The sequence below is a fragment of the Salmo trutta genome, chromosome 35 (genome assembly GCF_901001165.1).
Source record: "Salmo trutta chromosome 35, fSalTru1.1, whole genome shotgun sequence".
Taxonomy (NCBI): Eukaryota; Metazoa; Chordata; class Actinopteri; order Salmoniformes; family Salmonidae; genus Salmo; species Salmo trutta.
The window spans coordinates 26,219,237-26,232,663 of NC_042991.1; the positions used below are offsets into that span (position 1 = coordinate 26,219,237).

The window sequence follows — 13,427 nt, forward strand, 5'->3', positions numbered from 1 at the left end:
CAATGAGACTGAGGCGCATGCACGAGGCGACCCCATGTTTTTATTTTCTCTGTCTTTGAACTAAAACAACGACTCCCGGTCGGAATATTATCGCTTTTTTACGAGAAAAATGGCATAAAAATTGATTTTAAACAGCGGTTGACATGCTTCGAAGTACGGTAATGGAATATTTAGAATTTTTTTGTCACGAAACGCGTCGGGCGCGTCACCCTTATTTACCCTTCGGATAGTGTCTTGAACGCACGAACAAAACAGAGGATATTTGAACATAACTATGGATTATTTTGAACCAAACCAACATTTGTTATTGAAGTAGAAGTCCTGGGAGTGCATTCTGACGAAGAACAGCAAAGGTAATAACATTTTTCTTATAGTAAATCTGACTTTGGTGAGGGCTAAACTTGGTGGGTGTCTAAATAGCTAGCCCGTGATGGCTGGGCTATCTACTCAGAATATTGCAAAATGTGCTTTCACCGAAAAGCTATTTTAAAATCGGACATAGCGAGTGCATAGAGGAGTTCTGTATCTATAATTCTTAAAATAATTGTTATGTTTTTTGTGAACGTTTATCGTGAGTAATTTAGTAAATTCACCGGAAGTTTGCGGTGGGTATGCTAGTTCTGAACGTCACATGCTAATGTAAAAAACTGTTTTTTGATATAAATATGAACTTGATTGAACAAAACATGCATGTATTGTATAACATAATGTCCTAGGATTGTCATCTGATGAAGATCATCAAAGGTTAGTGCTGCATTTAGCTGTGGTTTGGGTTTATGTGACATTATATGCTAGCTTGAAAAATGGGTGTCTGATTATTTCTGGCTGGGTACTCTGCTGACATAATCTAATGTTTTGCTTTCGTTGTAAAGCCTTTTTGAAATCGGACAGTGTGGTTAGATTAACGAGAGTCTTGTCTTTAAAATGGTGTAAAATAGTCATATGTTTGATAAATTGAAGTAATAGCATTTCTAAGATATTTGAATATCGCGCCACGGGATTACACTGGCTGTTGCGTAGGTGGGACGATTTCGTCCCACCTACCCTAGAGAGGTTAAAAGTAGATGTTTCACTGGTGGCCTCCACACCACACCATTATGTCAATTCTCTGGGTGGAAAATATTAGTGATCATGGACGTCTGTTTTTGAACATGCGTGTGTGATCACCCACCTTTTGCCCCTGTTTCAGCGGCTCGATGGTCAAGCTGTCTGCTCCTATGTCCACTATGGTCCCCAGCTGGAACCCATCTCCTGGGTGGGGCGCCCACACCGGCTTCCCATCCTCCATGACACTACAAGACAAGAGGACAGACACATGGGGCCATTAGAGGCTGGTTCCTTTCCTAAAGCCATCAAACAGTTATCACATTTAATTCACACAACAACCAAAAAAAATCCTTTATCCCCAAGGGGCAATTAGCCTACAATGTTATTACAAAATGTACAGGCTAGCACTACACATATTAAGACAATAGATCAAGCAAAACTGTGTATGGAATGGTTAATACTCCCAGTAAAATTGAATAGCCTATATTTCTAAATTCTATTTTCAGTGTGTTTGCTTAATTTCATCACTGGCACTAGACTTATACCCAAATGGCACCCTATTCCCTTTATAGTGAACTACTTTTGCCCGGGGCATTTGGGGTGCACACTAATTGTAGAGTATTTGTAGCCTACCCTAAGCAGATGAGCAGCACACCAGCAGATTCAGGTTAAACACATTCTCCTGGGCCTTGCTGTGGCCAGGTCTCCAATAATCATGTTGTTGAGTCCAACCACCAGCTGATCCTGTTACTGTGGTGAGATTACAATACAGTAGAATGAGCAGCCTAACAACCCCTCAGGGAAATCTGCAGACACCCCAGGCTGTTGTGATCCATAAAAAACACAATCGCCTAAAGGGACGACAGACAGGCCACAAACTACTTCAATGTGTAGGCCTAAGTCTGGGCCAAAACAACTCTGACGTAATACCCCATAGAGCAGCGTTTCCCAAACTCGGTCCTGGGGACCCCAAGGGATGCATGTTTAGTTGTTTTGCCCTTGCACTAAACAATATTTTGTTCTTGCTTGATACCGCCCTAGTCAGCTGTACCTGCGCCAAAACTCTGCAAATTATCCATCCCATAGCTTGTTCTCCATCTTCTTTTTAAATAGTGAGCCAACATGATTTCAGCACTTCTATTTCCCTGACGGATCAAAACTAGCTTTCTCATGCTCTCTTGTTTCTCTGCAGCAGACATATAGTGAGCCATATGTTTGGAACATTAAATCGGAATATAAATCGCAGTATCAAATCGCAATACATATCGTATCGGCACCTAAGTATCGGGATAATATCGTATCTTAAGGAGCCTGGCAATTCTCAGCCGTAACATTAGCGACACACTGGAGCCGGATGCCCACATTAAAGTTTCTCCAATTCAGAGTTTGTTCTAGATAGGGGTCTGTTGACCGAGAATTGAGACACAAATCTGTAGAGTTTGTCCAGGTCCCAGGACCTTAGGTTGTCCGGACTCCTAGACCTTAGTGCTGCTTTTGACACCATCGATCACCACATTCTTTTGGAGTTAGATCTTATCTGTCAGAAAGATATCAGTTTGTCTCTGTGGATGGTTTGTCCTCTGACAAATCAACTGTACGTTTCAGTGTTCCTCAAGGCTTTGTTTTAGGACCGCTATTGTTTACACTATATATTTCTTGGTGATGTAATTCGGAAACATAAATGTTAACTTTCACTGCTATGCGGACAATACACAGCTGTACATTTCGATGAAACCCCAAAATTGCCCTCCCTGGAAGACTGTGTTTTAGACATAAGGAAGTGGATGGTGGCAAATGTTTTACTTTTAAACTCAAAACAGAGTTGCTAGTTCTAGGTCCCAAGAAACAAAGAGATCTTCTGTTGGATCTGACAATTAATCTTGATGGTTGTACAGTCATCTCAAATAAACCTGAAGGACCTCGGCGTTACTCTGGACCCTGATCTCTCTTTTGACAAACATATCAAGACTATTTCAAGGACAGTTTTTTCCATCTTTGTAACATTGCAAAAATATGAAACTTTCTGGCCAAAAATGCATAAAAATTAATCCATGCTTTTGTCACTTCTAGATTAGACTACTGCAATACTCTACTTTCCGGCTACCCGGATAAAGCACTAAATAAACTTCAGTTAGTGCTAAAAAACTAGAACCAAAAAAATGTGATCATATTAGTCCAGTGCTAGCCTCTACATTGGCTTCCTGTTAAGGCTAGGGCTGATTTCAAGGTTTTACTGCTAACCTACAAAGCATGACATGGGCTTGCTCCTACCCATCTCTCCGATTTGGTTCTGCCGTACATACCTACACATACACTACGGTCACAAGACGCAGGCCTTACTGTCCCTGGAATTTCTAAGCAAAGAGCTGGAGGCAGGGCTTTCTCCTATAGAGCTCCATTTTTATGGAGTGGTCTGCCGATCCATGTGAGAGACGCAGACTCGGTCTTGACGTTTAAGTCTTTATTGAAGACTCATCTCTTCAGTAGGTCTTATGACTGAGTGTAGTCTGGCCCAGGGGTGTGAAGGTGAACGGAAAGGCACTGGAGCGACAAACCACCCTTGCTGTCTCTGCCTGGCCGGTTCCCCTCTCCTCACCGGGATTCTCTGCCCCTAACCCTATTACGGGGACTGAGTCACTGGCTTACTGGTGCTCTTCCACCCCGTCCCTAGGAGGTGTGCGTCACTTGAGTGGGTTGAGTCACTAACGTGATCTTCCTGTTCGGGTTTGGTACCCCCCTCGGGTTCGTGCCGTGGGGGAGATCTTCGTGGGCTATATTCGGCCTTGTCTCAGGGTATTAAGTTGGTGGTTGAAGATATCCCTCTAGTGGTGTGGGGGCTGTGCTTTGGCAAAGTGGGTGGGGTTATATCCTGCCTAGTTGGCCCTGTCCGGGGGTATCATCGGATGGGGCCATAGTATCTCCTGACCCCTCCTGTCTCAGCCTCCAGTATTTATGCTGCAATAGTTTGTATCAGGGGCTAGGGTCAGTCTGTTATATCTGGAGTATTTCTCCTGTCTTATCCAGTGTCCTGTGTGAATTTAAGTATGCTCCCTCTAATTCTCTCCCTCCCGAAGGATCTGAGCCCTGGCCTCATGCCTCAGGACTACCTGGCCTGATGACTCCTTGCTGTCCCCAGTCCACCTGGTCATGCTGCTGCTCCAGTTAACTGTTCTGCCTGCGGCTATGGAACCCTGACCTGTTCACCGGACGTGCTACCTCGTCCCGGATCTGCTGTTTTCGACTCTCTCAACCACACCTGCGGTCTCAAACTCTGAATGCTCGGCTATGAAAAGCCAACTGACATTTACTCCTGAGGTGCTGACCTGTTGCACCCGCTACAACCATTGATTATTATTTGACTCTGCTGACCATCTATGCTTCACTTGAGTGCCTCAGAGCCTGGTTACTCTCTAGATTTCTTCCTAGGTTCCTGCTTTTCTAGGGAGTGTTTCCCTGCCACTGTGCTTCTACATCTGCATTGCTTGCTGTTTGGGGTTTTAGGCTGGGTTTCTGTATAGCACTTTGTGACGTCGGCTGACGTAAAAAATGGCTTTATAAATACATTTGATTGATTGATTGACACAGCCTGGGTTCAAGGGTGATTCTCAATGCTCAATTATCAATTATTCAGGTCAACCTTTGGGAATCACTTACTATGCACCACAATCGCCGTACTCCTTCCCCACACAAACGCGCCACATTAAAATACAGGGGCCACTGACACTCAAATAACTATGCTCATATTAAAAGCAAACAAACTCAATGAGTGAAATGTCAGACTAAGCCTAGTTTGTTCAGTAACTCCACAGGGGTTTTCCCTCTTGTGAAACAATGGAATAGCTAGGGCCTGATCAACTTGGCACTGACAATGAGCATTAGTACAGACTGTGTTTCCAGAATTGACAAACTAATAGGCCTGGTTGTGTTTAAGCTACTTTCACATCACTAAGGGGTGTGCTGATCCTATTAACCTACTAAAAAGGGGGAGATCATAAATAATAATGGAACATATTTTCTTGTTACAAGCAGAGGAAAACTAGTAAAGCCAACCAAATGATGTCTCGGCCTATTCACAATGTTACTGGCCACAACAACAAACGATACAAGTAGCCTACATGGGTGCTTGCCTGCAATCTTTAAGTTAATTTTGGCTGGTAATCAAAGTGGAACAAACTTCATTAAGCTGGAGAGTTTTGAATGTGGACCGACAATCATAATAACCTCTATAACAATTCAGCACTGTGCCAAGAGCTGACAGGGTCTTTGCTATTCACATCACCCTAAAATAAGTCAAATTCAATAATACCCAAAATATCACATCATCCATTCAAACATGGAACTCTCCATGCCTCAGCAGCATAGAAGGCTCTCACTAAGATTCCAGGAATGTCCCTTTATCCAATCAGGTGTAGCAAAAGCATAGGTCAAAGGTTGCTAGTAACTTATTGGCTGGGCTGTAAAAAAAAAAAAAAAAAAAAAAAATCACCTGCCAATGTAAGTACTACACATCACATCCTCAAGTGTAATTCCATCTGAATATACTATCAAATCAAAGTTTATTGGTCACGTACACAGACTTGCAGAAGTTATCGCAGGTGCAGCGAAATGCTTGTGTTTCTAGTTCCAACAGTGTAGTAATACAAAACACTACACACATAATCCAAAAAGTAAAAATAAAGAAATTAAGAAATTTCAGAACGAGCAATGTCAGAGAGCATTAGTGAGGTCGGGCACTGATGTTGGCCGATTAGGCTTGGCTCTGTGGTAGTGAAACTCATGCAAAACTCATGACTCCAATATTAGCAGGCAGTGTTTAGACTGTCCACTTTGAAGTGCTAAGACAGAGTGGCTATATAAGGAATGGAACATATATGAACAGGGCCTGCTATCATTATAACCTATACAGCTGTCAGATGTGGGCGTTAACAAGCAAGAACTGAGATGGAAAGGTAATGGTGTAGAAAGGTCAAGAGGAGCTATTTTCATATAGAGGGAGAGGATTCTATACGTAATGCAAAGATGGGAGAACTATAAGGCCAATAGGAGCTGTTCATGTACATACAAGGACGCACTATATGTGCTATGTAAAGACGGGAAAAACTATAAAGTCAGAACTCTGTGATTAGAGAATTTTGTATTTTCCATGGAAGGGCTCGGCTCTTACGTTTGTAATAAAGTCTAAATTGAATTCACAAGTTCATGTATCTGTGCAAATATCTGACTCAAGATTTTCCACAACAGCTCGCAGTCGGCGTTCCAAATCATCCCAAAGGTGTTCGATGGGGTTGAGGTTAGGGCTCTGTGCAGGCCAGTCAAGTTCTTCAACACATCTCGACAAACCATTTCTGTATGGACCTCGCTTTGTGCACGGGGACATTGTCATGCTGAAACAGGAAGGGGCATTCCCTAAACTGTTGGCACAAAGTTGGAAGCACAGAATCGTCTAGAATGTAATTGTCTGCTGTAGCGTTAAGATTTCCCTTCACTGGAACTAAGGGACCTAGCACAAACCATGAAAAACAGCCCCAGACCATTATTCCAACTTTACAGATGACACTATGCATTGGGTAAGGTAGCATTCTCCTGGCATCAGCCAAACCCAGAATTATCCGTCAGACTGCCAGATGGTGAAGCGTGATTCATCACTCCAGAGAATGCGTTTCCACTCCTCCAGAGTCCAATGGTTGCGAGCTTTACACCACTCCGGCCGACACTTGGCATTGCGCATGGTGATCTTAGGCTTGTGTGCGGCTGCTCGGCTGACGTTGCTTCCAGAGGCAGTTTGGGACTCTGTAGTGAGTGTTGCAACCGAGAACAGACGATTTTTACGTGCTACATCACTCGGCGGTCCTGTTCTATGAGCTTGTGTGGCCCACCATATCAAGGCATGAAAGTTGTTGCTCCTCGACGTTTCTACTTCACAATAACAGTACTTACAGTTGACCGGGGGAGCTCTAGCAGGGCATAAATTTGACAAACTCACTTGTTGGAAATGTGGCATCCTATGACGGTGCTACATTGAAAGTCACTGAGCTCTTAAATAGGGCCATTCTACTGTCAATGTTTGTCTATGGAGATTGCATGGCTGTGGAATGCTTTTGACACCTTGTAGAGTTCATGCACTGACAAATTGAGGCTGTTCTGAGGGCAAAAGGGGTTCAAGTCAATATCAGGAAGTTCTTAATGTTTTGTACAATCAAAATATAATGGTGTGTATAGACAGTATGAATACTATATGAATAGAAAAGGTGTGTAAAGCAGTAGTTATACTGTATTTGATGAGTCATGACTAGAATACAGTGTATACATATGAAGTGATCAAACAGTATGAACATTATTAAAAGTGACCAGTGTTTAATGACTATGTACATAGGGCAGTAGTCTCTAAGGTGCAGGATAGAGTACCGGGTGTTAGCCAGCTAGTAACAGTGACTAAGGTTCAGGGCAGGGTACTGGGCGAAGGCCGCTAGTGGTGACTAGGAGGCCGGCGGAGGCTGGCTAGCAGCTAGTGGTGACCAGGAGGCCGGCGGAGGCTGGCTAGCAGCTAGTGGTGACCAGGAGGCCGGCGGAGGCTGGCTAGCAGCTAGTGGTGACTAGGAGGCCGGCGGAGATTGGCTAGCAGCTAGTGGTGACCAGGAGGCCGGCGGAGGCTGGCTAGCAGCTAGTGGTGACTGTTTACTAGGTATTCGCTATTATCTGTCCATAATATCTCGCTACACCTGGCCAATAACGGTACGGCACCTGGCTAACGTCACTCTGACCAGTCTCTATTGAGGAGTGGGAAGTATTCCCGATACTAAGACACGTGACATCAGCACTGATGATGCAGGATTATTTGAATTAGTGTGTCAAAGCATCATTCCTGAAAACACATCAGGATGCTGCTGAGGGGAGAAAGGCTCATAATAATGGCTGGAACGGAGTCAAATGGAATGGCATCAAACCATGTGTTTGACATATTTGATGCCACTCCTCCCCAATTAAGGTGCCACCAACCTCCTGTGGATCAGGATATGAGGTCAATACACAAAATCCCTCCTGGCTTCCTGATGACACGTTCACGGGTCGCTTATCAGATTAACCCAGTTAGATATTACCTTAGGACATTTCCATTCCGTCATTCAAGGTGTGGTGGTCTTAGTTCAGTTGAAACGGAATGCAATCCAGTTTGCATTTCAAGATGACTAGAAGAGCTACTATTACTAGGCCACAAGTAAATATTTGGATGCAAACAAACAGTGTGCCCAGCCACCCTTAAAGCAGTAGCCTACTCTATTCACATTATCCAAATGTGTTACTAGAACTGCCTTGGCGAGCCACGCAGAGCAGAACAAAGACTGATCCTGACAACCACCCACAACAGCCAACACTCTGCATCTGAACATCTGACAGTGCAGCTTCAACTCAAATCACATTTTATCTGTCACATACACATTTTTAGCAGATGTTATTGCGGGTGTAGCGAAATGCTTGTGTTTCTAGCTCCAACAGTGCAGTAGTATCTAACAATTCACAACAATACACACAAATCTAAAAGTAAAAGAGTGGAATTAAGAAATATACAAATATTAGATTGAGCAATGTCAGAGTGGCATTGACTAAAATAAAGTAGAATACAGTATATACATAGCAGAGGAGTAAAACAGTATGTAAACATTATTATTAACTATTCATTCTTACATAGGTATTCCTCTTGTCCAGATGGGATAGGGCAGTGTGCAGTGCGATGATGATTGCATCGTCTGTGGATCTATTGGGGCGGTAAGCAAATTGAAGACTAGTGATTCCAAGTCTATGTATATAGGGCAGCAGCCTCTAAGGTGCAGGGTTACATAACCTGGTGAAAGCCGGCTAGTGATGGCTATTTAACAGTCTGAAGGCCTGTTTTTCAGTCTCTCCGTCTCAGCTTTGATGCACCTGTACTGACCTCTCCTTCTGGATGATTGCGGGGTGAACAGGCCATGGCTCGGTTGGTTGATGTCCTTGATTATCTTTTTGGCCTTCCTGTGACATTGGGTGCTGTGGGTGTCCTGGAGGGCAGGTAGTTTGCCCCCGGCGATGCGTTGGGCAGACGTCACCACCCTCTGGAGAGCCCTGCGGTTGCGGGCGGTGCAATTGCCGTACCAGACGGTGATACAGCCTGACAGGATACTCTCAGTTGTGCATCTGTGAAAGTTTGTGAGTGTTTTTGGTGACAAGCCAAATTTCTTCAGCCTCCTGAGGTTGAAAAGGGGCTGTTGCACCTTCTTCACCACACTATCTGTGTGGGTGGACCATTTCAGATGGTCAGTGATGTGTAAGCCGAGGAACTTGAAGCGTTCCACCTTCTTTACTGCGGCCCCGTCGATGTGGATAGGGGCATGCTCCCTCTGCTGTTTCCTGAAGTCCACCATCAAATCAAATTGTATTCGTCACATGCGTCGAATACAACAGGTGTAGACCTTACAGTGAAATGCTTACTTACAGACTCTAACCAACAGTGCAGTTAAAAAAAAATACAGATAAGAATAAGAGATAAAAGTAACAAGTAATTAAAGAGGAGCAATAAAAAAATAACAATATATACAGGGGGGTGCCGGTACAGAGTCAATGTGCGGGGGCACCGGTTAGTTGAGGTAGTATGTACATGTAGGTAGAGTTAATTAAAGTGACTATGCATAGATGACAACAGAGAGTGGCAGTGGTGTGGAGAGGGGCTTCACACCACTGCCACAATCAGCTCCTTTGTTTTGTTGACGTTGAGTGAGAAATTATTTTCCTGGCACCACTCTCCCAGGGCCCTCACCTCCTCCCTGTAGGCCGTCTCGTCATTGTTGGTAATCAGGCCTACTACTATTGTGTCATCTGCAAACTTGATGATTGAGTTGTAGGCGTGCATGGCCACACAGTCATGGGTGAACAGGGAGTACAGGAGGGGGCTGAGCACACACCCTTTTGGGCCCCTATGTTGAGGATCAGCGAAGTGGAGGTGTTGTTTCCTACCTTCACCACCTGGGGGTGGCCCATTATTTGGGGTGATAAGCAAATTGTGGATCTAGGGGGTCAGGTAAGGTAGAGGCGATATGATCCTTAACTAGCCTCTCAATGACTTCATGATGACGTGGGGCTATAGTAATTTAGTTCAGTTACCTTTGTATCTTGGGTAGAGGAACAATGGTGGACATCTTGAAGCAAGTGGGGACAGCAGACTGGGATAGGGAGAGATTGAATATGTCCGTAAACACCCCAGCCAGCTGGTCTGCGTATGCTCTGAGGACGTGGCTATGGATGCCGTCTGGGCCGGCAGCCTTGCGAGGGTAAATATGCTTAAATGTCTTACTCACGTCGGCCACGGAGAAGGAGAGCCCACAGTCCTTGATAGCGGGCCGCGTCGGTGGCACTGTGTTATCCTCAAAGCGGGTGAAGGTGTTTAGCTTGTCCAGAAGTAAGACTGTGTCCACCGACGTGGCTGGTTTTGCCTTTGTAGTCCGTGATTGCCTATAGACCCTGCCACATACATCTCGTGTCTGAGCCATTGAATTACGACTCCACTTTGTCTCTGTACTGACGTTTTGCCTGTTTGATTGCCTTACGGCGGGAATAACTACACTGTTTGTATTCTGCCATATTCCCAGTCACCTTGCCATGGTTAAATAAGGAGGCTCGCGCTTTCAGTTTTGCGCAAATGCTGCCATCTATCCACAGTTTCTGGTTTGGGTAGGTCTTAATAGTCAGAGGTTACAACATCTCCTATACACTTGCTGATGAACTCAGTCACTGCATCTGTGTATTTGTCGATGTTATTCTCTGACGCTACCCGGAACATATCCCAGTCCACGTGATCAAAACTATCTTGAAGCATGGATTCCGATTGGTCAGACCAGTGTTGAATAGACCTTAAACAGAAAGTACCCGTGCTGATGTTGTGCCTATAGGAAGGGAGGAGCAAAATGGAGTCGTGATCAGGGAGGGCGGGGCATTTCAGAAAGTTGAGTAGTAGTGGTCTAATGTTTTACAGTACTACAGTCAATGTGTTGGTAGAACTTCAGTAGCATTTTCCTCAGATTTGCTTTGTTAAAATTCCTAGCTACAATAAATGCGGCCTCAGGATATGTGGTTTCCAGTTTGCATAAAGTCCAGTGTAGTTCTTTGAGGGTCATCGTGGTATCGGCTTGAGGGGGACTATATACGGCTGTGACTATTACCAAAGATAATTCTCTTGGGAGGTAATACGGTCGGCATGATGTATTCTAGGTCAGGTGAACAAAAGGACTTGAGTTTCTGTATGTTATCACAATCACACCATGAGTAGCTAATCATGAAACATAAACCCCCGCCTTTCCTCTTCCCGGGAGAGTTCTTTATTCCTGACTGCGCGATGTACTGAGAACCCAGCTTGTTGTATGGACGGGGACAGTATATCCCGAGAGAACCATGTTTCCGTGAAACAGAGAATGTTACAATCCCTGATGTCGGTCTGGAAGGGGATCCTCATCGCATCTGTTAGGGGGAATGATGAGCTCTACAGCAGAGTCTCACAACTCAATCGCTGGTTGAAAACTGTTTTCTGCCCCTCCCAAAAGATATAATTTGTCGATAATTGGCCCTCTTTCTGGGACTCACCCATAATCAGGACCAAGCCTGGCCTGTTGAGGAGGAAAGGACTCCATCCTAGCTGGAGGGGTGCTCTCATCTTATCTACAAACATAGACAGGGCTCTAGCTCCCTTAGCTCCACAATAAGATAGCCAGCCTGCCAGCTTAGTGGAGTCTGCCACTAGCACAGTCAGTGTAGTCAGCTCAGCTATCCCCATTGAGACTGTGGCTGTGCCTCGACCTAGGTTGGGCAAAACTAAACATGGCGGTGTTCGCCTGAGCAATCTCACTGGAATAAAGACCTCCTCCATTCCTGCCATTATTGAAAGAGATTGTGATACTTCACATTTCAAAATAGGGCTACTTAAATGTTAGATCCCTCACTTCCAAGGCAAATTTGGTCAATGAACTAATCACTGATCATAATCTTGATGCGATTGGCCTGACTGAAACATGGCTTAAGCCTGATGAATTTACTGTGTTAAATGAGCCCTCACCTGCTGGTTACACTAGTGACCATATCCCCGCGCATCTTGCAAAGGCGGAGGTGTTGCTAACATTTATGATAGCAAATTTCAATTTACAAAAAAAATACGTTTTTGTCTTTTGAGCTTCTAGTCATGAAATCTATACAGCCTACTCAATCACTTTTTATAGCTACTGTTTATAGGCCTCCTGGGCCATATACAGTGTTCCTCACTGAGTTCCCTATCGGACCTTGTAGTCATGGCAGATAATATTCTAATTTTTGGTGACTTTAATATTCACATGGAAAAGTCCACAGACTCACTCCAAAAGGCTTTCGGAGCCATCATCGTTTTGTCCAACATGTCTCCGGACCTACTCACTGCCACAGTCATACTCTGGACCTAATCTTCTCAGACCCCAACCAAGGATCATCAAAAGTCATACTATAAATTCTCAGACAACCCAAAGATTCCTAGATGCCCTTCCAGACTCCCTCCGCCTACCCAAGGACGTCAGAGTACAAAAATCAGTTAACCACCTAACTGAGGAACTCAATTTAACCTTGCGCAATACCCTAGATGCAGTCGCACCCCCCAAAACAAAAAACATTTGTCATAAGAAACTAGCTCCCTGGTATACAGAAAATACCCGAGCTCTGAAGCAAGCTTCCAGAAAATTGGAACGGAAATGGCGCCACACCAAACTGGAAGTCTTCCAACTAGCTTGGAAAGTATCGAAGAGCCCTCACTGCTGCTCGATCATCCTATTTTTCCAACTTAATTGAGGAAAATAAGGACAATCCAACATTTATTTTTGATACTGTGGCAAAGTTAACTAAAAAGCAGCATTCCCCAAGAGAGGATGGCTTTCACTTCAGCAGTGATAAATTCATGGACTTCTTTGACGAAAAGATCATGATCATTAGAAAGCAAATTACGGACTCCTCTTTAAATCTGCGTATTCCTCCAAAGCTCAGTTGTCCTGAGTCTGCACAACTCTGCCAGGACCTAGGATCAAGGGAGACACTCAAGTTTTTCAGTACTATATCTCTTGACACAATGATGAAAATAGTCATGGCCTCTAAACCTTCAAGCTGCATACTGGACTCTATTGCAACTAAACTACTGAAAGAGCTGCTTCCTGTGCTTGGCCCTACTATGTTGAACATAATAAACGGCTCTCTATCCACTGGATGTGTACCAAACTCACTAAAAGTGACAGTAATAAAGCCCGTCTTGAAAAAGCCAAATCTTCACCCAGAATATATAAAAAACTAATCGGCCTATATCAAATCTCCCATTCCTCTCAAAACTTTTAGAAAAAGCTGTTGCGCAGCAA

At 44.2% G+C, this 13,427-nt stretch overlaps 1 protein-coding gene across 1 annotated transcript in view; it reads right to left on the bottom strand.

Moving 5' to 3' along the window:
* LOC115174947 (unconventional myosin-VI) overlaps window positions 1-13,427 on the bottom strand; it is a gene marked incomplete in the record, with an annotated part of 125,570 nt that overhangs the window by 86,258 nt on the left and 25,885 nt on the right. Inside the window, 1 exon segment of the mRNA XM_029733997.1 lies at window positions 1,172-1,292. Within this exon segment, the coding sequence (XP_029589857.1) occupies window positions 1,172-1,288 (117 nt within the window).